General features: G+C 35.8%; 1 protein-coding gene across 1 annotated transcript in view; it reads right to left on the reverse strand.

Moving 5' to 3' along the window:
• ANKRD31 (ankyrin repeat domain 31) overlaps positions 1-26854 on the reverse strand; it is a 165933-nt gene that overhangs the window by 20135 nt on the left and 118944 nt on the right. Inside the window, exons 18-23 of the mRNA XM_017527656.2 lie at positions 23787-23949; positions 22124-22239; positions 20038-20125; positions 15231-15327; positions 12976-13963; positions 6789-6929 (exon numbers count right to left, since the gene is read on the reverse strand). Of these exons, the coding sequence (XP_017383145.1) occupies positions 6789-6929; positions 12976-13963; positions 15231-15327; positions 20038-20125; positions 22124-22239; positions 23787-23949 (1593 nt within the window). The remainder of the gene's footprint in view (positions 1-6788; positions 6930-12975; positions 13964-15230; positions 15328-20037; positions 20126-22123; positions 22240-23786; positions 23950-26854) is intronic.

The raw sequence follows: 26854 nt of genomic DNA on the forward strand, positions 1-26854 counted from the left end.
CCAGGAGCTGTTAAAAAAAAAAAAATAGACTGCTAGTCAGACTAATAAAGAAAAAGAGAAAGAAGAATCAAATAGACATAATAAAAAATGATAACGGGGATATCATCACTGATCCCACAGAAATACAAACTACCATCAGAGAATACTATAAACACCTCTATACAAATAAACTAGAAAATCTAGAAGAATGGATAAATTCCTGGACACATACACCCTTCCAAGACTAAATCAGGAAGAAGTCAAATCCCTGAATAGACCAATAACAAGTTCTGAAATTGAGGCAGTAATTAATAGCCTACCAACCAAAAAAAAAAGCCCAGGACCAGATGGATTTGTAGCTGAATTCTACCAGAGGTATAAAGAGGAGCTGGTATCATTCCTTCTGAAACTATTCCAAAAAATAGGAAAGGATATTCCTTTCCTATTTAGAAAATATTCCTAACTCCTTTTATGAGGCCAGCATCATCCAGATACCAAAACCTGGCAGAGACACAACAAAAAAGGCCAATATCCCTGATGCATACTGATGTAAAAATCCTCAACAAAATACTGGCAAACTGAATCCAGCAGCACATCAAAAAGCTTATCCACCATGATCAAGTTGGCTTCATCCCTGGGACGCAAGGCTGGTTCAACATACACAAATCAATAAACATAATCTATCACATAAAACAGAACCAATGACAGAAACCACATGATTATCTCAATAGGTTCGGAAAGGGCCTTTGATAAAATTCAACAACCTTCATGCTAAAAACTCTAAATAAAACTAGGTATTGATGGAACGTATCTCAAAATAATAAGAGCTATTTATGACAAACCCACAGTCAGTATCATATTGAATGGGCAAAAGTTGGAAGCATTCTCTTTGAAAACTAGCACAAGACAAGGATGCTCTCTCTTACCACTCCTATTCAACATAGTATTAGAAGTTCTGGCCAGGGCAATCAGGCAAGAGAAAGAAAGAAAGGGTATTCAAACAGGAAGAAAGGACGTTAAATTGTCTGTTTGCAAATGACATGATTGTATATTTAGAAAACCCCATCGTGTCAGCCCAAAATCTCCTGATAAGCAACTTCAGCAGTCTCAGGATACAAAATCAATGTGCAAAAATCACAAGCATTTCTACACACCAATAATAGAGAGCCAAATCATGAGTGAACTCCCATTCACAACTGCTACAAAAAGAATAAAATACATAGGTATATAACTTACAAGGGATGCAAAGTACCTCTTTAAAGATAACTGCAAACCACTGCTCAAGGAAATAAGAGAGGACACAAACAAATGGAAAAACATTCCATGCTCATGGTTAGGAAGAATCAATAACATGAAAATGGCCATACTGCCTAAATTAATTTATAGATTCAATGCTATCCCTATCAAACTACCATTGACTTTCTTCACAGAATTAGAAAAAAAAGACTTTAAATTTTATATGGAACCAAAAAAGGGCCCATATAGCGAAGACAACCCTAAGCAAAAAGAAAAAAACTGGAAGCATCATGCTACCTGACTTCAAACTATACTACAAGGCTACAGTAACCAAAACAGCATGGTACTGGTATAAAAACCGATATATAGACCAATGGAACAGAACAGAGGCCTCAGAAATAACGCCACACATCTATAACCATCTGATCTTTGAGAAACCTGACAAAAACAAGCAATGAGGAAGGGTTGTCTATCTAATAAATGGTGCTGGGAAAACTGGCTAGCCATATGCAGAAAACTGAAATTGGACCCCTCCCTTACACTTTATATAAACATTAACTCAAGATGGATTAAAGATTTAAATATTAAGACCTAAAACCATAAAAACCTAGGCAATACCATTCAAGACATAGGCATAGGCAAGGACTTCATGACTAAAACACCAAAAGCAATGGCAACAAAAGCCAAAATTGACAAATGGGATCTAATTAAACTAAAGAGCTTCTGTACAGCAAAAGAAACTATTATCACAGTGAACAAGCAACCTACAAAATGGGAGAAAATTTTTGCAATCTATCCATCTGACAAAGGGCTAATATCCAGAATCTACAAATAACTTAAACAAATTTACAAGAAAAAAAACCAAACAAACTCATCAAAAAATGGGTAGAGGATATGAACAGACACTTCTCAAAAGAAGACATTTATGTGGCCAATAAACATGAAAAAAGCTCATTGTCACTGGTCATTAGAAATGCAAATCAAAACCACAATGAGACACCATCTCACTCCAGTTAGAATGGGGATCGTTAAAACTCAGGAGACAACAGATGCTGGAGAGGATGTGGAGAAATAGGGACACTTTTACAGTGTTGGTGGGATTGTAAATTAGTTCAACCATTGTGGAAGACAGTGTGGCTATTCCTGAAGAATCTAGAACCAGAAATACCATTTAACCCAGAAATGCCATTACTGGGTATATACCCAAAGCATTATAAATCAATCTACTATAAAGACACATGCACATGTATGTTTATTGCAGCACTGCTCACAATAGCAACGACTTGGAATGAGCCCAAATGAAAATGTGTCACATATACACCATGGAATACCATGCAGCCATAAAAAGGATGCACTCATGTCCTTTGCAAGGACATGGATAAAGCTACAAGCCATCATTCTCAGCAAACTAACACAGGAACAGAAAACCAAACACTGCACGTTCTCACTCATAAGTGGAAGCTGAACAATGAGAACACATGGACACAAGGAGGGGAATATCACACACCACGGCCTGTCAGGAGGTGGGGAGCTAGGGCAGGGATAGCATTAGGAGAAATACCTAATGTAGATGATGGGTTGATGGGCACAGCAAACCACCATGGCATATGTATACCTTTGTAACAAACCTGCATGCTCTGTACATGTATCCCAGAATTTAAAGTATAATTTAAAAAATAATAATAAAATTAAAAAAAAAATTAGCTGGGCATGGTTGTGCATACCTATAGTCCCAACTACTTGGGAGGCTGTGGCAGGAGAATCACTTGAACCTAGGAGGCTGATGCTGCAGTGAGCCAAGACTGGGCCATTGCACTCCAGCCTGGGCAACAGAGTGAGACTCTGGCTCAAAAACAACAACAACAAAATAAATAAAAAAAGAAAGAAAAAAAAATCTGTTAATGGATGATCAAATGGCTACTTTAATTCTATTATAAGGTTTAAGAAGTCAGTCTTAACAAAGTTTCACTGCTCCAAGAGGAGAAGGAGGAAAGAATAATTGCTTTTTATCTCAGGGTGGAAAAAGAGCAAAGAAACCAATAAAAAACTGTAGGTTTTCTTTTAAATTCATTGTAACACAAAATACATTGTGACTAAGAAAATAAAAATGTTTCCCAAATAAAATATTTCTTTATGAATTCAGAATATAAGACAGAGAGTAGTTTCAAAGTGCAAAAACTGCCTTGGAAAAGCTGTTTCTATGGAAATGATGATGCAGGTGAAGTACCTTCATGGTACCAACCTCAGCATTCCAGACTCTTGTTTTTTCACACTCCCAACACTCTGTGTAGCTAAAGGCAAGAAAAGGACCTTCACATTATTTATATTTTCAGGATTCAAAACTCCTCGATATTTGTTTTTTAAAAGACGTCCACATCTCTAACCATTTCCTTCTTCTTTCTGTTCTAAAATGTAGCTGAGTAGAAGCTGGGTTCATAGGAGGTTTAGGACACATTGAGAGTGTAATTGCCTGAATGAGGCTGTCTGTCTGTCCAGATGAACCATTTCCAGCAGTTTCTATGTTCTCACCCCAACCTTTCCATATCTTGATATTCCTAATCACGATTGTGAGAGGACTTTTTCTTAAAAAGTATGTTGCGGGGAGGGGGTGAGTGTAACCACAGAAAAAAGTCAACACTAAATCCAAAGGAGTGGAAAGGGTGGAAATACAGTGAGGCATCCGGATGGGAAGTATGTTTGCAGAAGAGATCTGTCTAGTGTTCCTTGAATCACTGCTGAAAATAGCAGCCTACATTTCATCTGTAGTAATTCACTGCTGAGTATTTACAAAAATAAACTGTCATTGCCATTCTTATGATTCTTACGATTTTCATACTGCCATTGTATCACAGAAAGGCATTTTTCCTGCGGAAGTGGGAAATAGTTGCTGCACATGACTATGGCTTTGTATACATTCATAAAGGTGATTAGATGATACTGTATGATCTTTCGAGTTCAGAGCAACCTGTTTCTAATGAAAGGAATGTGTGCCTCTCTCGTGCCATTATAGATACAGAAAATAATGTACAGGGAATCAGAAGGTCAGGTTCTAGTCCTGGTTCTTGCTGGCCTTGAGGCTAAATCAGGTCACTTAACCTCCAAAACCTTTGTTTTCACATCCATGAACAGAAATAATAGTTGATCTTTCTGTCTCATAAAGTTGTTGTGTAAAACTGCTTTATAAACCATACAGTGCTATTCAAGCTCCATAATCTCTACGTTGAAAGGGTCTTTAGATACCACCTAGCTCTATTTATTTTATACATAAGAAAGCTGAGGTTCAGAAAGGTTAAATGACTTAACCTAGATCAATCATTCTTACTGAGGCTGCACATTAGAATTGCCTGTAATGCTTTTTAAAATACTGCCACTTGGTCCTCACCTAAACTATTAGATCAGAAGCTATGGGCTTGGAGTCTACTGGCACTAGTAGTTTCTAAAGGCCCTCAAGTGATTCTAATGTTATTGAAAACCATTGCCCAGATAATATAACTTATAAAGAGTGGAACCAGGAACTGGCTTGGTCTTTTGCCTCCCACCTGCAAATCACTCTGCCATACCAGAATGTTGTCCAACAGCTGGGAGGCTGCAGAAGAGAAGTCAGTGATGCCCTCTGTGAGTAAGCATCAGGATTTCCTTGGCAAAGTTGTGCATCAGCTGCTTGGGTTGGAGGTTTGAGTCATCTCTGCACCTACTGGCTCTGTCAGATGCAGAGCAACACCTAGTTTTCTGGGATTCCTTGCCTGACCACTAAACACTCCTGGTCCCATACCCCCACCACCACTCTCAGAACTAGTCAGTAGAAATGTTCACATTTACCCACATAGCAAAAAGCTCCTTTCATCAACAAGTGACTGAATTCAGGAGTTACTCCAAGACAAGAAGAGGCAGAGGTTTCTGTGGTAAACTTTAAAAGAGCCTTTTAAATATTGTAAAGAAAATCACTAGGGTAATGTTTCTCAGCTTGGGATATTTACTAGAAGTACTTACTAGAAGTATATCAGTGCCTGCAGTAATTTTTAAAACTCTGCTTTCATTTTTTGGACAATCTAAAGAAAATAAGCCTGTTTAGATAATCTGTAGGAATATGTTATATCTGAGAATTGCCCTAATTTTAGTGCCCACATTTACATGTGGCTTCTCTATCACATAGGTGTTAAATGTACGATTCTAATTGACATGGCTATGAGAAAATACTAGAGGCAATGAGGTATGTAAATGAGGCATTAGTACAGAGTAAGGGCCAAATGAGGTCACAGCCAGCTGTTCAAAGGCAGGAAAGAACAGTAGTCCCCATGGAGAAACAGTAGGCAAATGGAGTCGTCAGCAGGCACACTGTAGCATAGGCATAGTCATAGGCATGTTGAGCTCAAAAGAACCTAAGCTACAGCATTCAGTATGATATCTGTACTGTGAGCAAAGACTCAGTTTTAGCAGAGCAGTATAATCTATCATAAGTTTAAGAAACCTTGTAACAAAAAGGGATTTTCATGGGCAAGATATTAATTACTAACAATCAGATATGAATTAAGAATCTATGGAAAGGATTGGGCAAAGGGGCTAAGATGAACTGAAAGCAGATGGCCTGATTACTCCAGGAGAGGGAAATAAAAACAAACTTTAGGAAAATAAGAAGTCAGAGAGACTATACAGCAGGTAGAATCCAGAATGTGCTGATGTAAGTGAAGAAACTGAAACAGTGCTAGATGCACCTGCCAACAAGGTCTAGGAGACCAGAATGCAGAGTTGGGGCACAGAATCTGGGACACAGAATGTAGACTTTCGGGAGCAACAGGGACTGGCAGAGAGGATGGGCAGACCTGAGTTAAACAGAAAAGAGGAGGGAAAGCTGTGCCTCCTATTACTTGTACACTGAGGTTTACTGTAATGGTTAGCAGAGGCTGAGCGTATCTTCTAGTCCCTGAAACAGTCATGGCAGATGTCTGAAGATTCACACTTTTCTGAAGAATCATTTTAAGACTGTCCCTGAAGTGGTACCATGAACATCTGGAGGTGGATGAACACTAGACATCAAGAACATCAGTCATTACTGGGCCTATAACTCAGAAGCCAGAACTGAGAGGGAGGCTACTAAGTCTAGGAGGTCTAAATGAAAGTAATTCATTTTGAAGGGCTGGCAATTCATGGATAAGGACATGTTCAAACATAAAAATACATGATAATTTCTGTGGGTCTTAAGGCCTCTTGCCCATTTCTTTTGTATTTAGCAGATTTTTCTTTACTTCATTAGAATAATAACATATATTAACTAAGTTACCAATACACCAGTGGTTCCAAATTTTCCATATAGAGTTACAAAGACCTAAAATCCCTCAAGAGATGAAATGGTAAGATTAAAGGCATTAAAGTTCAGAGACTAGATAAGGAATAAGAAAGGGAAGGTGCAGTCATGCAACCATGCCCATGGGGAATTCTGGCCAACAGGACTTGTCGGAGAAAGTGATGTGTTCATTCTGTGATATGCATGTAGCATATACAGAATGAACATATGATGACAAACCTAGTTTGGAGATCTTTCAGATTTCCTTAAGATAAACTTAAGAATGACCTACCTTATTCCAGGCATAATTCCAGGTCACATAACGGTTGCCTCCCAGAAGATCCTTGAGCCAGGTGACTGGGTTTTTATAAATCTGACCACTTTCTACCTTAAGTTTACCATTCAATAAAATACTGGCTTTGTGGGTAGTCTCCTGAAGTGAAAAATAAAAGAAAAGTTTGGGTCAAAAATAGTTGAAATATGTGAACTTTTGCTTCTGGCCATGACAAAGTAATAAGGACTAGATATACCCTAACACCTGATAAATTTTTGCTTATATTTTAATGTATCTAGAAATGATCATAGGGGCATGCAGCAAATGAAAAACCATCTAGTCAACAAAATCTACAAAAATCAGATTAAAAATTTGAGAGTTGATGGTATTTGAACCAAGACTGCTTTCTCCCTCCCCACTCCCAGCCCTGTGAAATGGAGACTCCACTCCAGATTGCCGTAGTCAATACTACAGGGCTCCCTGTTACAGGGCTGTCTTCCTGGGAAGGGCATAACTTCAGCATTTCTCATTCTGTCCCCAGCTGCTGTTGCTAAGACCAAGTTGCCAGCAACTATAGCCAAAGGGTGGAGGCTCCCTTCTCCTGCTCAGCTCTGAGTGGTGAGACAGAGGCTTCACCTTTGGCATGGCACCAGTGAGAATGCTGGGATCCCAATTGCCCTTGCTTTGGCTTGTAAGGTGGTGGTTTCACATTGGGAGAGGCAAGCTGAAAAAACAGGAAGCTACTACCTCCCCTCTACTGAATGCTCAGCTCCTAAAACAAGGGTGTCACTCGAAAAATCACCATTGTCCCCACCCTGAGCTCCAGGACCGAGGTTCAGAGATTCTGCCTGGGAAGAGAAGCAGGCTGTAAAACAGCTCCTAATCTCCTCCCTAAGGAACTAACTTCATTTGCAACAAAGCATGAAGAAGTTCAAGCTCAAGGGCACTATCAGAACTAGAAGTTGTGGTAAAAGGCAATTGTGAGTAGACTGGTAGATTCATTTGAGACACAGGCTAAACTGTAGGCTGGCTAGTTTGCAAGAGACAACTGGGAAAAGAGCTTGCAGGAGCTTTCCTAGGTTCATAATAAACTTCAAACCCTGACCTCAAGAACTATCCCTTCAAAGGAGCTTACCTTTGCTTGATTAGTCTGTAGAGCAATCTGTGCCCCTAGGACATTGTTGAAAACAATAAAACAGTCAATGGGCAGTAAGTGGAGCTTAAGAGCCATGGGTGGTCAGAGAGGTCTGGGAAAGAGGTGACCAGAGCCTTAGTCCCTGAAGCTCAACATTGGAAGTTTAGCACTGAAGTGGGGACTTCACTAAAACAGACTTCACCAAAACAATCTAGCCAGTAATTAAACAAACAAATAGCAATAAGAAGTCTAAGAGAAGGTAGGGTAGAGTTGCTACAATGCACTGTCTGAAATGTTCAGTTCCAACAAAAAATTATTAGACATACACAGAAACAGGAAAGTACGACACATACACTGGGGGAAAAACAGGCAAGAGAAACTGCCTGTGAGAGTGACCAGGCACTGGATTTACCAAAGACTTCAAAATAACTATTATAAACATGGTCAAGAAACTAAAGAAAACCATAATTAAAGACATTAAGGAAGGAATGATGACAAGGGCATGTTGAATACAGAATATCAATAAAAAAGAAAAAAAAAAATTTTTTAAAGAACCAAATACAAGTTATGAAATTGGAAAGTAAAATAACTGAAACAAAATAGTCGCTCCCTCTCAACAGATTTAAACTGGCAAGAGAAAGAATTAGTAAAGTTGAAGACACTGATACAGATTATGCAAGACAAAGGAAAGAGAAAATGAAAATGCCTCAGAGAAATATGGAACATCATTAAGCATACTAATATATGCATAAGAAGGAGAGGAAAAGCAAAAAGAGCAGAGAAAATACTGAAGAAATATATGCCTAAAAACTTCCCAAGCTGGCCTGGCACAGTGACTCATGCTTGAAATCCCAGCACTTTGGGAGGGAGAAGCAGGTAGATCACCTGAGTTGGGAGTTTAAGACCAGCCCGGCCAACATGGTGAAACCCGTCTCTACTAAAAATACAAAAATTAGCCGGGCATGGTGGTGGGTGCCTATAATCCCAGCTACTTGGAAGGCTGAGGCAGAAGAGTCGCTTAAACCCTTGGGAGGTGGAGGTTGCAGTGAGCTGAGATCAAACCATTGCATTCCAGCCTGGGCAACAGAGTAAGACTCTGTTTCAACAACAACAACAACAACTTCCCAAACTTACTGAAATGTATTAATCTACACATTCAGGAGGCTCAATGACTTTCAAGTAGGATAAATGCAGAGATCCACAGATACATAGTAAAAATGCCAAAAGTCGTAAGATGAGGAGAAAATATTAAAAGCTGCAGGAGAAAAATAACTCATAGTTTACAAGGGAACCTCAAGAAGATTAACAGCTGTCTTATTATCAAACAAGGGAGGCCAGAGGCAGTGGGATGACATATTCCAGGTATACCAGAAAAAACTATTAACTAAGAATCCTGTATCTAGGAAAATTCTCTTTTAAAAATGAAGGCAAAATAAAGACATTCTGAGAGACTGAGAAAATTGGTTGCTAAGAGATCTACCTTATAAGAAATAATAAAGGAATTCTTCAGGTTGAAAGCCAATGATCCTATAGGCTAATATGAATCCATATCAAAAAACATATAGTACAAGTAAAGGTAATTATGTATCATAAAAACAGTATAAGTGCATATTTCTCCTCCTTTTGTCTCAACAGATTTTAAAAAGCAATTATAAAAAACGATAGATACAGAAGTTAGTGCTGGGCCTATAACTAATAGAAATGTAATATGTTTGCCAATAGCAGCACAAAAGAGGTAGGTGGGAACAAAGCTATATTGGGCTAAGGAAATGACTCCACATGGTAACTCAAATCTACAAAAACAAATGCAATAATCCAGAAAGGATAAATAAGAAGGTAGGTACAACAAAAGCTATAAATATGTATTGCTTTCCTTTCTTCGTCACAATATTTTATAAAGCAATAATTATATCAATGTGTTGTTGGGTTTATAAACTTATAAACATAATATGTATCCAATAATATCATAAAAAGGGGACAAAGGAATAATGCTCTACAGAAGTAACATTTATATATTTTACTAGAATTAAGTTAGTATAATACATCTGAAGCTGATTCTGATAGCAAAAATGTTGAGTCCTAGAGCAGCTACTGCATGCACAACTCAAAAAATATGATGAAAAAAGTCATTAAAGAAATTAAAATTTTACATTGGAAAATATTCACCGATTGCAAAAGAAAGCAATAAAGGAAGTACAGAGGAACAAAAAGACATGAGGTATATTGAAACAAAAAGTAAAACAGAAGACATAAATCCAACAATAGTAATAACAATATGAAATGTTAATGGATTAAACAACCTAATCAAAAGGCAAAGCTGATCGGACTGGATTAAAAAAATAAGATCCAACTATATAATGCATATAGGAGACAGATTTTAGATTCAAGGAGACAAGTAAATTGAAAGTAAGAGGATAGAAAAAGTATATCATGCAAACAGCAGCCAAAAGAAAGCTGGAATGGCTATATAATATCAGACAAACTAGACCTTAAAAGAGAAATGGTTACAAGAGATGTTAGGGGACATTTTACAATACTAAGAGCCTCAATGCATAAAAAGATATAACAATTATAAGCACATGCACTTAAAACACAAAACAGAATGAAAATACATGAAATAAAAATGAACGGAAATGAAGCAAGAAATAGTTCAACGGTAAAAGACTTCAATATTCCACTTTCAATAATGTATGGTAGTCCCCATATCTGCACTTTCACTTTCCATGGTCAACTGTGGTTCAAACATATATAATAAGAAATTCCTGAAATAATTCACAAATTTTAAATTGCATGATCTTCTGAGTAGTGTGATGAAATCTCACACTGTCCCACTCTATCCTGCCCAAGATGTGAATCATCCTTTTGTCAAGAGTATTCACACTGTATATGCTATCTGCCCATCAGTCACTTGGTAGATATCTACGTTATTAGATTTCGAGGATTGTGTGTGAGTAACCTTTATATAACTTTAAAACATCTCCAAAGCTAAACAGTAGTGATGCTAGCATACTGTTATAATCATTTCATTTATTATTAGTTATGATTAATCTGTGCCTAATTTACAAGTTAAACTTTATCATGGGTATGTATATATAGAAAAAAACATAGTATATAGGGTTTGGGACTATCTGTGGTTTCAGGCATCCACTAGGGTTCTTGGAACATAGCCCCTGCAGATAAGGGGGCACTACTGTATAGATCAAACAGGCAGAAGATAAATGAGGAAAAAGAAGACTTAAACAGGGCACTATAAACCAATTAGACTTAACAGGCATCTATAGAAAACTTCACCTAACAAGAAGAAAATATATATTCTTCTCAATTGTGCATGGAATATTCTCTAGGATATGAGCTAAGCCTTACAAAAAGCCTGATAGTTTTAAAGAAGTGGAATAATTTGCATTTCCACCAACAGTGTAAAAGCATTCCTATTTTTCTCCAACCTCACCAGCATCTGTTATTTCTTGACTTTAATAATCATCATTCTGACTGAAATGAGATTGTGGTTTTGATTTGCATTTCTCTAATGATCAGTGATGTTGAGCTTTTTTTGGTATGTTTGTTGGCCAAATGAATGTCTTCTTTTGAGAAGTGTCTGTTCATGCCCTTTGCCCACTTTTTAATAGGATCATTTTTTTTTCCTTGTAGATTTGTTTAAGTTCTTTGTAGATTCTGGGTATTAGACCTTTGTCAGATTGATAGATTGCAAAAATTTTCTCCCATTCTGTAGGTTGCCTGTTCACTCTAATAATAGTTTCTTTTGCAGGGCAGAGGCTCTGTAGTTTAATTAGATACGATTTGTCAATTTTGGCTTTTGTTGCAATTGCTTTTGGTGATTTTGTCATGAAATCTTTACCTGTGCCTATGTCCCAAATGGTTTGCCTAGATTTTCTTCTAGGGTTTTTACATTTAAGTCTTTAATCCACCTGGAGTTAATTTTTGTATAAGGTATAAAGAATGGATCCAGTTTCAATTTTCTGCATATGGCTAGTCAGTTCTCCCAGCACCATTTATTAAACAGGGAATTCTTTCTCCATTGCCTGTTTTTGTCAGGTTTAAAGAGGACATTGATGTGGCCAAGAAATATGAAAAAAAGTTCAACATTACTGATAGAGAAATGCAAATCAAAACCACGAGGAGATACCATCTCATGCCAGTCAGAATGGTGATTATTAAAAAGTCAAGAAACAACTGATGCTGGCAAGGCTGCAGAGAAATAGGAATGTTTTTATACTGTGGGAATGTAAATTAGTTCAACAATTGTGGAAGACAGTGTGGCAATTCCTCAAAGATCTAGAACCAGAAATACCATTTGACCCAGCAATCCTACTAGTGGGCATAGGCCCAAAGGAATATAAATTATTCTATTACAAAGATACATGCACGTGTATGGTCACTGAGGTACTATTCATAATAGCAAAAATGTAGAATCAACCCAAAGGCCTATCAATGATAGAACAGATAAAGAAAATGTGGTACATATACACCATGGGATACTATGCAGCCATAAAAAGGAATGATATCATGTCCTTTTCAGGGACATAGATGAAGCTAGAAGCCATTATCCTCAGCAAACTAATGCAGGAACAGAAAACCAAATGCTGCATGTTCTCACTTGTAAGTGGGAGCTGAACAATGAGAACACATGGAAACAGGGAAGTGAACAACACACACTAGGCCTTTTGGGGAGTGAGGTGGGAGGAGGGAGAGCATTAGGAAAAATAGCTAATGCATGCTGGGCTTAATATCTAGGTGATGGGTTGACAGGTGCAGCAAACCACCATGGCATACGTTTACTTATGCAACAAACCTGCACATCCTGTCCACGTACCCTGAAGCTTAAACTAAAAATTAAAATTAAAAAATAAATAAAATAAAAATAAATGTATTAGGGCAATTCCAGAAACATTAATTCACTTGCTAGAATACAACGGTTGTGTCCCTCCATTCAGTAAGCCCAGCAAAACCCCATTTCCCTAATCAGAGCTAAATGTCTATACTATGTGACAGCAACATTTACTCACTTATTTACAAAATTTGCATGATTTTAGAGAAAAAGATATAGAATACCTGTGTTTTGAATTCCAGAATGTTATTTCCTGGGTTAATTCTTCCTAGTAATATCAAATCTTTTATCTGAATACATTTCTTTTTAGGAGCTGTACTGTAGTTTAAAGGCTTTTTTATAGTATATCGTTGCCCAGATCTGGAGGAAGAGGAGATCTGACTGTCATCTGCATGTGGAACAGCAGAAACTGATTTTTTAAGATATGGTTTCATCTGATTCACTGTGTCACTGCCTAAGGCAGCAATCCCTTGATGTGCCAGGGATTCTGATGTCCCCCTAGGTGGTTTCTGGGAAGTTGTTTTCCTGTTTCCTCTTTTAGGGTCATAATTGGAAAGGTCCTGATCACAGATAACATTTGATGGATGAGCATCACTTTTGGCAAGGATACTTGCAGTTTCTGAAATATTCAATTTGCCAATTACTAGGGAAGGACTACAGAATTCATGGTCTTTGTCTGTAGCTTCTATAAGATCATTCTCTTTCTGTGAATATTCTGTTTGACCAATAAAAGCAACGGGTTGGGATGAAAATTTAATCTCAGTGCCATCTGAATGTCTGGATTTTGATAAACCATCCAAGGTACAATCACTGATATTTTGTTTAGAAATCATCTCATTTCCAGAAAATTCTCCCCTTATCACTGCCTCTGAATTTAGACAAATGTTGGTATTTTGGCTGTAGTTCCAAGTTTCCAGAGACAATTGTGTTTCCTGCATGCTTCCACAAACGGGAGAAAGTGAAACTGATTGGGGATGCTCTAAATTTTCTAGACTGGTGAGCTCTTGGCTGTCCTTTTCACTAAAGATTTCTGATCTGGGTGGAAGCTTCCTTAAACTAAGACAAGACAATGATGTAACATTCTTATAGTTTTGAATTTTCAGGCTTATTTTTTTCTGTTTTTTTGCCACAGCTAAAAGGCTCTTCTGTCTTGTAGCCAAGTTGGCCAACTGTTCTCTCAGGGCTCCGTGCTTAAATGACTCTATGGATACCCTATAGGAAGAAACAGAAAGAGAAAAAAAATGTAGTAACAGCAGAAAACTTTTTAATGCAGTCATTTAGAGGTTAAAGATACTTTGTCTCAGTTTTAATCTCCTCAAAATACACAAAACTCTATCTTGCAGTTTATTGCCTTTGATTTTTTAAATCTGACCACCTGCTGCCTGTTGGTGCAAAATACTTCGAGAGGAATCTGATTCCTTTATTTAAGGTAAGTGTGCCTTTTCTTAAGGAGGTGACAGTAAGTTTATCCAGATTATATATTCATATCATTATTATCAATTAGGAATCAACCCTAAAAGACAAGCAAAACTTGGGTCATCTATCTAAATATCTATTAGTCTTTGGTTGGAAGGTAGCAATTGGTGGCTAAGGAGAGCCATCATTCTTTAAATTTGGGGCTTGCTTACCTGTTTATTAGTAAGTACAATTTGAAAGTTCTACTCAGGTTCTCTTAGCTATGGAAGAACAAGATTGTTTTGTGAATAATCATACTTCAGCTAGACCTGAGAAATGTTAGTTCCCCAAGTAATTACCGTATTGTATTTTGAACTTATGTTAGCTATTCACAGGAGAAGAAGGCAAAATGGGGATTAAAAATAAAAATAGAAAACTGATTTTTTAAATAAGTTCAGAAAAAAATTAAATATGTAATAGACATTAAATGATTATAAGAGAAGACATATAAGGACATATTTAGAAAATTGAATGTGAATAAAGAATAGGGAACATAAGTAGCTAAGTCAATTAAAAACTAAGAAAAAATAATGTCCAAACAAAAAAAAAAACATACAACATTTTTTTCACAACAAAATATGAGTAGAGGTATATAACCAATATAATCAGGATAAAACTCTTTAAGGACCTTGAGATTTTAGAAATACAATAAAACACAAAATTAATCAACTGATTAACTGCTTAGAAGGACATTTGTGACAGCAAAAAGAAACATTTTTTAATGTAGAAAATTTGAGTGTGCTAAGGAAAGAAATTTATCTGTGAGATTCATAACCAGAAAGGCTTTCATAAAATTCTCCATTGTGGACAACTTCAGATATTGAAATGTTCTTTTCTGACTATTTCAAGTAATAATGTAGAAAAATACCTTTCTGGGAAGTATAATTTTCAGATTAGATAACCTCATAAAGTCATTTTTTGGTCCTAAGCAATGTTTGTATTCTTAAGAATTTCTAGACAACTATTGCAGTTAAAATGGATAAATTCTAGAAACTCAAAAGCACTCTTTTTTTTTTCTACTCACCTGTATTTTTTAGCCAGATCATCCCTTTCTGCTTTCTGCTTGGCAAGCACATTATCCATAAGCTCTTTTATCTTTAACATCTTTTCAATGTATTGCTCTAGAAACAGGACAATAAAAAGTTAGCTAACTAAGGGACAGTGAATGTCAAATTTGGTCATACAGAAATAAGCCCTACTGTTAATTTTAAAAAGCCATTATGCCGTATCCTCTTCCCCAATATTAATGGCCCAGATATCTCCATTAAGGCTTATTTAACAATGTCAATCTATGGAAATGCCTTGAAGTATATAAGTGAGAATACTGTAAAAGAGCAGGCCAGCCTGAGTTCTAATCCAGGCCAGCCTTAGTCCCACTAAGTTTTGTGATCCTAGATAAGTCATGTAACTTCTATGGTCAGCTTTCTTACCTGTGAAATGAAGGTAGTAAAGGAAGATATTTTGTCTGTTAAAATTATTTTTTTAAATACAAAAGGAATACATTAACATTGTAAAATTTTTTCAAACCATATAAATATTTATAAAGATGTAAGAGTGTCTCTACTCACCTCACTGTCCTCTAATGTATTACACAAAGGAAATTACTGTTAATACTTTAGGGTGTGTGTGTATATGTGTGTGTGTAAAATGTGTGTTATATATTTATTTAAAATAATTATACTACATATAATTATACATTATATATACTTAAAAAATAGAATCATGCTATTAGTTCTTGTTCTTTGCATTTACAACAATACTTCCACTGTACTATATGAAACCTAAGGTCACCTGTAGATCTTACAAACCACCATTACAATAATTACGTAAATTTTCCTTTCTTCCTCTGCTTTCCACGTAAAGGCATAATGACCTTTCCCCCATCACAAATCCAGGATTTATACATAAATGTGGGTTAGGTACAAATCCAGATTCCCACGTAGGAAACTGGAAAGGTTAAATGCATATATTTTAATTCTCTTAAGCTATTTTTATTCCTTTCACTTTTGGCTTTGTTTCTTAAAGGTTTTCCTAATTTCTTGGACCAATGCACATTTTCCTGGATGAAGTAACTTCAGAAAATCTGTGGTAGAAAATGACATAAGGTTCAGAAGTAGAATTTGTTTCAGAAATTCTCTTGGCAAATCAGACAAATGACTGGATAAGTATTGAGTCAGTGTCCCCAGAGCAGTTTCTATTGCCCTAATGCTGTGGCTACGGATTAGTTTCACAATATGATGTATATGCTAACAAAGGGAGAAAACATGTATAATCAATAAGAATTTAGACATAACTTTGTTCAGCAGATTTGACACTGTTTATTAAAAGTCTATATGGCCTGTCATACCAGCTTTTCCAACTGAATTTTAAACCACAGGTAAAAATAACATGGCACAGTAACTTAAAATATTCTGTATGTTTCTCTAAAGACAACAGAAATATATTTTACATATAATTTGGTATCACATACTACTTCATCAAAGGTGATATTAATCAATGATATATTAATAAGAATCTACAACTATCCTAATATGTGTAAGATTTTAATATTTGATTAGACATTACAAAACAGAGAGGATGAGAGAAATTATTCCACAAATAGGGATGAGTAAATGGGATAGTAATACGGGATGGGGAACATATTTATCTTGCAAACAAAAAAAATTTCAGATGAATTAAACATTAAAATACTTAGGGAAAAATATATAAAATGTTAACAATGGCAATTTTCTGCCTCAGTTCAGTTGAAGTAGTTCGGTTGATATCTGATAGCAAAGTGAATGCAAGGCCTCTATAAGAAAAATTTTCAAAGAAATGTACAAAATGGGACTCATTACTCAGATCCCTCAGCCAGATCAAAGCTATAACAAGTGTCAGATGTGGAGGAGGGTGAGTTTGAAAAGAGATTTCTTTAGAGAGCAGTTGCTTACCTGAGTGGGAATCTGCATGCTCAGCAGCAAGAATAATGGGTAAGGGGCTTCTCTCCTTTGCCTCAAGCCTAATGGGGGCTGTTCCTCATAGACTATTTAGAGAACTTAACTAAACCCTCAGTTGAGGTGACAATAAATTGGCATTTGGCTTCCTTCTTGAACACCTAGAGACCTCAAAGAATGAGGATCTACCAGAGCAAGGCCAAAAGCAAGTTGCTGCTGAGCTGAGAAGTAATTGTCTTCCCTTTAAACAGTGGGCCTGAGGTGCAAAAGTCCTGAGGACTTGGTGTGAGACCTGCCCTGTGACCCTGACTATGAGGGCTTCCATCTGAGAGTGAGAGTCTGTGTAGGATAGTCCATCAGAAAAAAATAGAAGCTGAGAAAAGAATGAGACAGCACAGGGAAAGGGCAATGTGTACTGCCCACATCATAGGAGTTCCAGCATGATGAGCCATAGGGAAATTTCAGAAGAGTCTTAGAAAACTGCTCTCCAGAGACTGAGTTTTAAACACTTGCCAGAGAGTGGCAGCGCTAACCACAGTCAGTAATTAGATACCATCAAGAACTCCAGGGTCCCATTGCCTTACCTATTCTTCTTTAAGGCAGTAAGACAAAAATAAAGGCATCATGATTATTCAATGTATTGGTTATAACAGAATAAAATTAAACTACAAAATCTGGGAGTGGTGGGAAGAAGTTCCTAATTTTAGAGGCATTCAAAAAAATAAATAAAAGGCTGATGAATTTTTGCTGTACAGAATTGAAATTGTATATATTTAAACAAAAACTGGCACACATTACAAAGAAAAAGACAAGTGGCTGAAAAAGTATTTGCAGCAGTTATGGTGGAAAGGGGGTAAGTAACTGTATTATATAAATAGGATCCACTTGATGAATAAACAAAGAATAGAAACAGTCAGTTCTTAAAATAGGGAATAAAACTAATGAAAAAGTACCACTAATAAGCAACATGGCAAATGAAAATATAAGGCATATTTTTCTTATTAAACTAGTAAGGTTATTTAAAATGAAAATACTGGTGCTACCAGCAGTGTACACAAAGACACTAACGTGTACACTGCTAGCAGCGCCAGTATTTTCACTTCCAAATTGAAAATTAGTACTACACATATAAAATAGAATTTATCAATATAAATCAAGACTTTAAAATGCTTATATAATTTGATCCAACAGTTACAACTCTGTTAATCTTTCCTGAGAAGATAATAAGTCCAGAAAAAGCTACATATTGTAGAACAGCAAAAACTTCGAAATCATCCAAATGTTCAACAAAAAGGGAAAAACTTGGGAAACTGTGGAACATTTATTGAACACTAAGAATGAAGACTATGGGAAAAAAGAATGCAAAAATACCATATCTAGCATGATCAAAACTATGTTTTTAACAGTTTTATTGAGATCTAATTGTATTACTATGTTCTTAAAAAAAAAGTGTGGGGAGGGGGACTTGGAAACAAAACAACAAAATATTGTAGTGGGACAGTAGCTAATTTTAGCATTTTTCTCTTTGTTATTTCTCCAAGTATATCTGTATGTCTTTCATAATGAAAAAATTATAGACTTGGAATAATCATCTTGGATGCAAAAGACATTACATGTAGTAAATAAAATAAATATATTAACTGTACATTTTTGTTGCGGGTATGAATTATTTAATATTAGTTTCCTCAAAACATAACATGTACCACGTTAGGTCAGAATGAAAAGTAGAATGTGTAAAATTTTAAAAGAGATGATTTTTTTAAAGGCTATACAAACATGAGTTAGGACAAGAGATAAACAGTTATATCCTGCTACACAAAAGGTTGATGAGGTACTTTTAGCTCCTACTTTTTATTTTTTTGAGACAGAGTCTTGCTCTGTCACCCAGGATGGAGTGCAGTGGCACAATTTCGGCTCACTAACAACCTCCACCTCCCACGTTCAAGCAATTCTCCTGCCTCAGCCTCCTAAGCAACTGGAACTACAGGTGCACGCTGCCACGCCTGGCTAATTTTTTGTATTTTTTTTAGTAGAGACGGGGTTTCACCATGTTGCCCAGGCTGGTGGCAAACTCCTGAGCTCAGGCAATCCGCCTGCCTCAGCCTCCCAAAGTGCTAAGATTACAGGCTTGAGCCATGGCACTCGGCCTTAGCTACTACTTTTAACTAACTTTTACATTCAGATCTGAACTTGTCAGGAACTACTTTCCACCTTATAAATCATAACTCAAAAAATATATATGTGAGTCATCAAGGGCTTGCACATATTCACTGAAGTTTGAGAAATTAAGATTATTAGGTAAGGGATCAGAGTCTAATTTGTTATTTTGAATCTTTAGTGTTTTGAAAACAGGAAGATATCTTTGCAGTAAGACATCCACCTGTTATATGTGCTCTTCTGAAAGTATGAGGATTTGCTTTCCTTGTGTCACTGCTGCACCACCTTCCGCTGCACTATTTCTGATCTACTTTTAAGGATTACCATAGCTGGGTGAAGCTGACAAGCTGCATGGTAACATAATCTCATCTCCAGTCACAATCTTACGTTTTCTGTCATAGGATTATCTAAACATATCACTGGTAGTAGCTTATCTCTGATGATGGTTCTGAATGTCTCTCAAATTAGCAACACTTTGCATATAGAAGTATTTTTATCTAATAACAAACTACCAGTTTGCATTATGATAAAATAAGTCTTTTAGCTATCATTAAAAGTCTACTTTAGACTTACTTTTTAAGTCTACTTTTAATGATATTAATAATTCCTAGCATTTTAAATCCTCTTGAGTAAAAATAGACCACTTTTTCAGCTATCTTAAGCTTTGAAATAAACATATACCTTAAGAAGAAGATGACCTTGGGTATCTGAAAATATATTTGAGTATGAGTCTATATTTACCTGCATCTTCAGGGTTTCTTATTTCAAACTCTAATAAATTTTCTTGTTTTTCTTCTATATCTTGTAGAATGGCACTGAGGGTCTGATGCTATCAGATAAAAATATTTGAAACTTCATTACAAAGGGGTAGATATGCTCTCTGATATGTCATTGACAAACACAGAGTAAATAAAATACTAAAGAAAGTATTCCTAAAAACGCTCATTCCTCATTGTGCTCAAAATGTACTCATACTTTGTATAAGCTTAACTATATAAATGTTGCAGATTTGAACAAAAGCAAACAAGTATATTTTGAATTATATAGATCTCCTGGAAAATAGAATGTAAAAGTAGCAATCATATAATAAATCATAATTTCTCACTAACTTCTGTTGAAATTATAGGTGTAAGAGAAAAAGTAAACAAATCAGCACATAATATTGAAAGCACATATATATAACAAGTTCACTTTAAGGCCATATGACTCTCATTGTATATGATTAAAATCTTATACATAATCTTAGAAATACAAAACACAATGCTTTCAAAAACTCACAAAGGGGACTTAATACCACTCTTACATGCCCTTGTCAATACTAATCTTCCTGCCTGGAATGCTTTCAATTCACTCTGCTCTGATCCTTCTCTTTCTTATAAAAGTGAATTGTGGAGTGGGCTCTGGAACCACACTCCCAGGGTATAAATACTGGCTTCACCTCTTCCTATCTGTGTGACTCTAGTAAGTTACTTATCCTCTCTGTGCCTGAATTGTATAACACATTAAAATGCTAAGGACAATTTCAGCACAAAGAAAGAACTCCCTAAATAGTGAATATTATCATATAAAACCCATCTCATACAGGAAATTTCTGACCTATCTAATCCATGCTGACTTCCCTTTTCTCAGAATTAAGAATTTCAGTGCTACATAATTTAACACTAATACAATAATATCTTATACATTATATTTCCTCATCAGGACAATGAGATCTTGTAGGCAGGAGCATGCCTTTTATATTTGTATATGGTTTGACATTGTAGGATCACAGCTATCACTCCATTAACAATGACTGATGGATTGACTCATATTACCTATCCTTTAATATATTCTCAATACACATTCATTTCTAAAACATGTAGGTCCTCTGAGCCTTTTGAAGTACGTTGCCCTGAAATTTTACTTTGGTTCCAACAAAAGATATAAAAAAAAGTATGTAACAAAATCATCTACTTATTTGGTAAAGCAATCTTTCTACTGTCATTTATTAAATGCATCACAGTGAAACTATAAAATACAAATATAAAAAAACAAGCAAAAAAAACCCCACTAAGGTTTACCACTTTATATAGTGGACGATTTATGGTTATAAAAGCAAACAAAAGGCCAGAACTTGTGCCCAGGCTAAGCTCTATCCACAGATAAGGATAAAGAAAACACCTTTTGGTGCCAACTTTCCTTTCTGCTTTGCTCATACTGTGGATGTACTCAGTCTTGGACACCATGGGCCAAGACTTATCCAAAATAATGTTTCATTGAGGATGCTACCTTGGTTAAGATTCTGTGTCTATTTAAGCTTTGTGTTTTTGTCAAACCAAGAACGTCCATCAATCAGTGTATATTTTATTAAGCAACTGCTATGTTCTTTTTTCAAAAGCTACCTTCCCATGGTGGATTTTAAAGCAAATTATATTACTATAAACCATAAGGCATCGAGGACAGCTAAACTAGGTTCCTTAATCCTCTTCTCTGTTTGGATTCTAGAATCTTTTCTACATCTTGTATCTCCTAGACACTTATGGAAGTGAGTGAAGACGCATTTATGACAGTGGCAGTGTCTATGGACAAGAAGTAGCCAAAGAACTCAAACTAGGTTTAAAGGACAGTAACTACTCCATAGTTCTGTATTCAAAGCAGATAATTAAAAGTTAACCACACAGCATAACTTCTGGGCCCATTCTGTTAGCTATCTTATCTTTTACGATAAAAAATTTCAATCCTTGTATCATTAAAATGGACAGTACTGCCATTAGCCAATAACTAACTGGCTAGCTCAAAGAATGGCATTTTCTAAGATGAAGAATGAAGTAATTTTAACTTTACTCACTGCAGAAAGTCTTTCTCTTGATCTTTCTTGGTATGAGAGGGAAGGTGAATCAACAGGTTTGCCATCATCACAAAAACACTGTTTATGTCTTTTAGACCGAACAGCAGGAATTTTTTCTTTAAAAAGTAAAATTAGAAAATATAATAAGAATGTGTAAAAACATAGCTTCATTTTTGAGCTTTAATGTGACGGGGATAGGAAGGATACATCAAGTCTACAAATATTATAATATCTTAAACAGCACACATCATCATCATTGACTATTTATGGCTAAATTTACTGAGCACTTGTCACATGCTGGGTGCCGAAAACTTTCCATAAATCATCTTATTTAATCTTCATATGAACCTGTAAAGTAGGTAGTTTATTCTATCCATTTTACAGAAGAGGAAAGTGACACTGAGAAAGGTTCAGGAAGTTGCCCAATTTCATAGCTAGAGCTGAAACCAGATCTCATCTGACTCCAAAGTCCATGTTCTTAAGCACTAAGACTTGACTAATTGCCTCTGTAAAGTTCTCTTGGGCCCCACTCCTATTCTGGATTCCCTTTCTCTGTATTATCATTGTACCCTATATTCTTCATCCTTCTGGGGTACCTGACCAAGGAAGCAAGAAACAATAGATATTTGAGAATAGATCTATCACTTTATAATAGATTTATCAACAACTCCAAATGCAAGGCTTCCCTGATAAGCTGAGCAATCTAAATCATGGGAACTTTCAGGTATAGCTGTGAAGAGGGACAGCGAAATGGCTGGGCCTCTAAGAAAGGCCTTGACCATATGGACTTACTATATGGTAAAAGGCAATGAAATGAAGAAATTTGTATCACTCTTGACCTTGACCTATCCATGATCTAGCCCACTGGTGAAATATAACACAACGAATATCCTTCACTCTGACCAGTTATATCAGTAATTCTTCTTTGAAAATCAACAGTTGGTAAGGATGTTGGTAGGCTAGGGGATAAGTGTGTGACACAGTTGCTTTCCCCAGCATTCTCTCTCATGGCGAGAATATAAATATATTTCTGAGTATCTTCTTCTATGAGTCAAGGTTTGAGCATAAGGGAAAAGGAAGAACAATTCCTTCACCTCAATACTTAATAAAATATAAAGTATTGCTAAAAATGGTTCATAAAATTTTGCCTGATTGTACATTTCCTTGAAATATTCTTTTCACTGTTATATATATTACACATATACAAGTATTTTTCCTTTAACAAATTAGTATACCAGAATACTAGATTCTTTAAAAATTGGTATTAATCCAATTGATGTATGAATCATTACAAATTTTGAAGTGATGAAATCTTAGTCACAAAATCTTCAGCATAATGTCACCTTTTTCCAGCCCTACTACAAATAAACTGATCTGCATGGCTTCAATTACATCTCTATCCCAAACCCAATGTTAGGGAGATTTATGTTTGTTTGATGAATGCTATAGGTTTCATTTCAACATCTAATAGGATCATATAACCTATAAATTAAACCATATTTTTAAATGCTAATTTCTAAAAATAAATAATGGCTTTTGAAGAGTTTAATGAACGTAGAACACATCTATCCCACTTATGAAACAATTTATACAACAAATCAGAAGATTTTCCTAAGCAGAGATATATCTCTATATAAAATAGTAGCAATATTGACATACATACCATTGACTATACCATCACTCTTATCTCTATTATTGGTCTGAATAGCACCATAAGATTTTAGTAAGTCTTTCATTTTTTCATCATCTGCTTCATCCAAAGCACTCTTCTGTTTTTTATCTTTTTGATTAGGGTTTGCTCCATTCTGTAGTAGAATCTCAGCTGCCTACAAAGCATTTTTTCAAAGTTATCTCTACAGACACCAAAGATGAATAATTTGTTTTCATCACAAAACACCACTACCAAACATTAAAAGCTATCAAAACAAAGTTTTCCAACTCAGGTAAAGAAAATTTTTTATTAAAATTGATATGGCTATTGCAAACTAATCCAATTTGAACTTATTCGTACTCACAAGAGAACTAAACACAATGACATAAAAGTACAATATGCTGCCTTCATTGCAGTAAGAAGAAGGCATAGGGAGGTTCAGTGCTAGATTAGTACTGCCCCAAATTTTCTATAATAATAAAATGTTCTATATCTGCTCTGTCCAATAAGGTAACCATTAGTTACATGTGGCTTTTGAGCATTTGAAATGTAGTTAAGGTGACTGAAGAAATTTTTAATTTTATTTAACTAATTTAAATTTAAATAGCAAAAATAGCTAGTAGCTACCATACTGGGCAGGAGAAATCTAGATGTTGTGCAGATTAAGCCACTTTCATGTTAATGTGGAATTTCTGACACTCGGATTTAATCCATCTAATACAGCCTCTTGTCCTTCCACAAACTGCTGGAGGATAGGGTAGAAAAGTGGGGTAGGAGTTGCTTCAGGGCTATATTATAAACTATATTATAAATTGTGATTAGACATAGTTGAATAACATTCTAGTTGGACTATATTTTATGTACACTACTTGTTCAGGAGCGTTTATAAACTAGCATGGAAGCCTAATACCCATTCTAATATTCTTCATATGGAAATATGTGCCCCAAATGACAAACTTTAAAAAAAATAATTTCAACTTTTATTTTAGATTCAAATGACACATGTGCACGTTTACTACATGAATATACTGCATGGGGTATGAATCATCCCATCGCCTACGTAGTAAGCACAGTACTCAACAGAGAGTTTTTCAACTCTTGCCCTCCTCCCTCTCTCCCCTGTCTAGTAGTCTCAGTATCTATTATTCCCATCTTTATGACCACATGTACCCAATGTTTCGCTCCACTTATAAGTGAGAACATGTGGTATTTGATTTTCTGTTCCTGCATTAATTTGCTCAGAATAATGGTCTCCAGCTACATTCATGTTGCTAGAAAGGACATGATTTTGTTCTTGTTTATGGCTGTACAGTATTCCATAATATATGTGTACCACATCTTATTTATCCAATTCACCACTGATGGGCACCTTGGCTGATTTAATGTCTTTGCTATTGTGAATAATGCTTCAATTAGCACACAAATGCATGTCTTTTTGGTAGAACAATATATGTACCTTTGGGTATATACTCAGTAATGGAATTGCTAGGTTGAATGGTAGTTCCAAGTTCTCTGAGAAATCTCCAAACTGTTTTCCAGGGTAGTTGAACTAATTTACATTCCTACCAACAGTGTATAAGTGTTCTCTTTTCTCCACAACCTTACCAGCATCTCTTATTTTTTGACTTTTAAATAACTGCCATTCTGACTGGTGTGAAATGATATCTCATTGTGCATTTGATTTGTACTTTTCGGATGATTAGTGGTACTGAACTTTTTTTTCATGTTTGTTGGCCACTTGTATACTAAATGACAAACTTCACTGAATATTAAAGATAGAGGGAAACTTAGAAACCCCATCATTTTAGATAAAAGGAAACTAAGGTCAAAGAGTATGTGATATTTTGGGGAGAAAAAAATTCCTAATATAAATAAGGTTGCGCTGAGTAACTCTTAAATTGTGTATTAGAAATAAATTTATAATTGATCTAAGTGAAGAATGGTTACTAATTAGATTCTGGTATAAGTCAGCCAGAACAGTGGTTCATGTCTTTAATCCCAGCACTTTTGGAGGCTAAAGCAGGAAATTACTTGAGTCCAGGAATTTGAGACCAGTCTGTACAACACAGTGAGACCTCTTCTCTATAAAAAATTTAAAAATTAGCTGGGTATAGTGGCACACACTTCTAGTCCCAGCTACTTGGGAGGTTGAGGCTAGAGGATCACTTGAGCCCAGGAGTTCATGGCTTCAGTGGGCCAAAATAGTGCCACTGTACACCAGCCTGGGTGACAGAGCAAGACCTTGTCTCAAAAAAAAAAAATTACAGTGTAAGTCAATTAGTAAAATTAGTAAAAAACACACTTGCAAGGGGTGACTTACCAGTAAAAAATCTTCTAGTTAGGAAAAGATGGTCATGATTTTGTTAAAATGGAGATATACTATATGCCAGTGGATAATGCATTTAAAAAAAAAATCTTTCTGCTTATGTCCAAGGATAAAGAGGCAAATAAATTTAGGAACAAATGGGCCAGTAGAAATTATTAAGGATAACCTTAGTTGTTCTACAAGCCTAGAGGTAGCATAGCATAAAGAAAAACAAAACAGAGCCAAATCACAAAGACACAGAAGAAAAAAAATGAAGCAACAAAGAATCCATAAAACAACTAGTGATAACATCTTGACAGAAGAAAATCTCATGTATCAATATTAACCTTAAATGTAAGTGAATTAAATACTCCACTTAAAAGATATAGATAAGCAGAATGGATTTTTAAAATGAACCAACTATATGCTGCCTACAAGAAACTCAACTTACTGGTAAAGACACATAGACTAAAGACAAAGGGTGTGGTGGGTCATGCCTATAATCCCAGCACTTTGGAAGGCTGAGGCAGGAGGATCACGAGGTCGGGAGTTCAAGACCAGCCTGACCAACATGGAGAAAATCCATCTCTACTAAAAATACAAACATTAGCCAGGTATGATGGTGTGCACCTGTAATCCCAGCTACTCAGGAGGCAGGAGAATTGTTTGAACCTGGGAGGTGGACGCTGCAGTGAGCCGAGATCATGCCACTGCACTCCAGCCTGAATGACAAGAGCAAGACCCCATCTCGAAAGACAAAAAAAAAAAAAAAAAA

This window comes from Cebus imitator, unplaced genomic scaffold, assembly GCF_001604975.1.
Source record: "Cebus imitator isolate Cc_AM_T3 unplaced genomic scaffold, Cebus_imitator-1.0 Scaffold50, whole genome shotgun sequence".
Lineage (NCBI taxonomy): Eukaryota > Metazoa > Chordata > Mammalia > Primates > Cebidae > Cebus > Cebus imitator.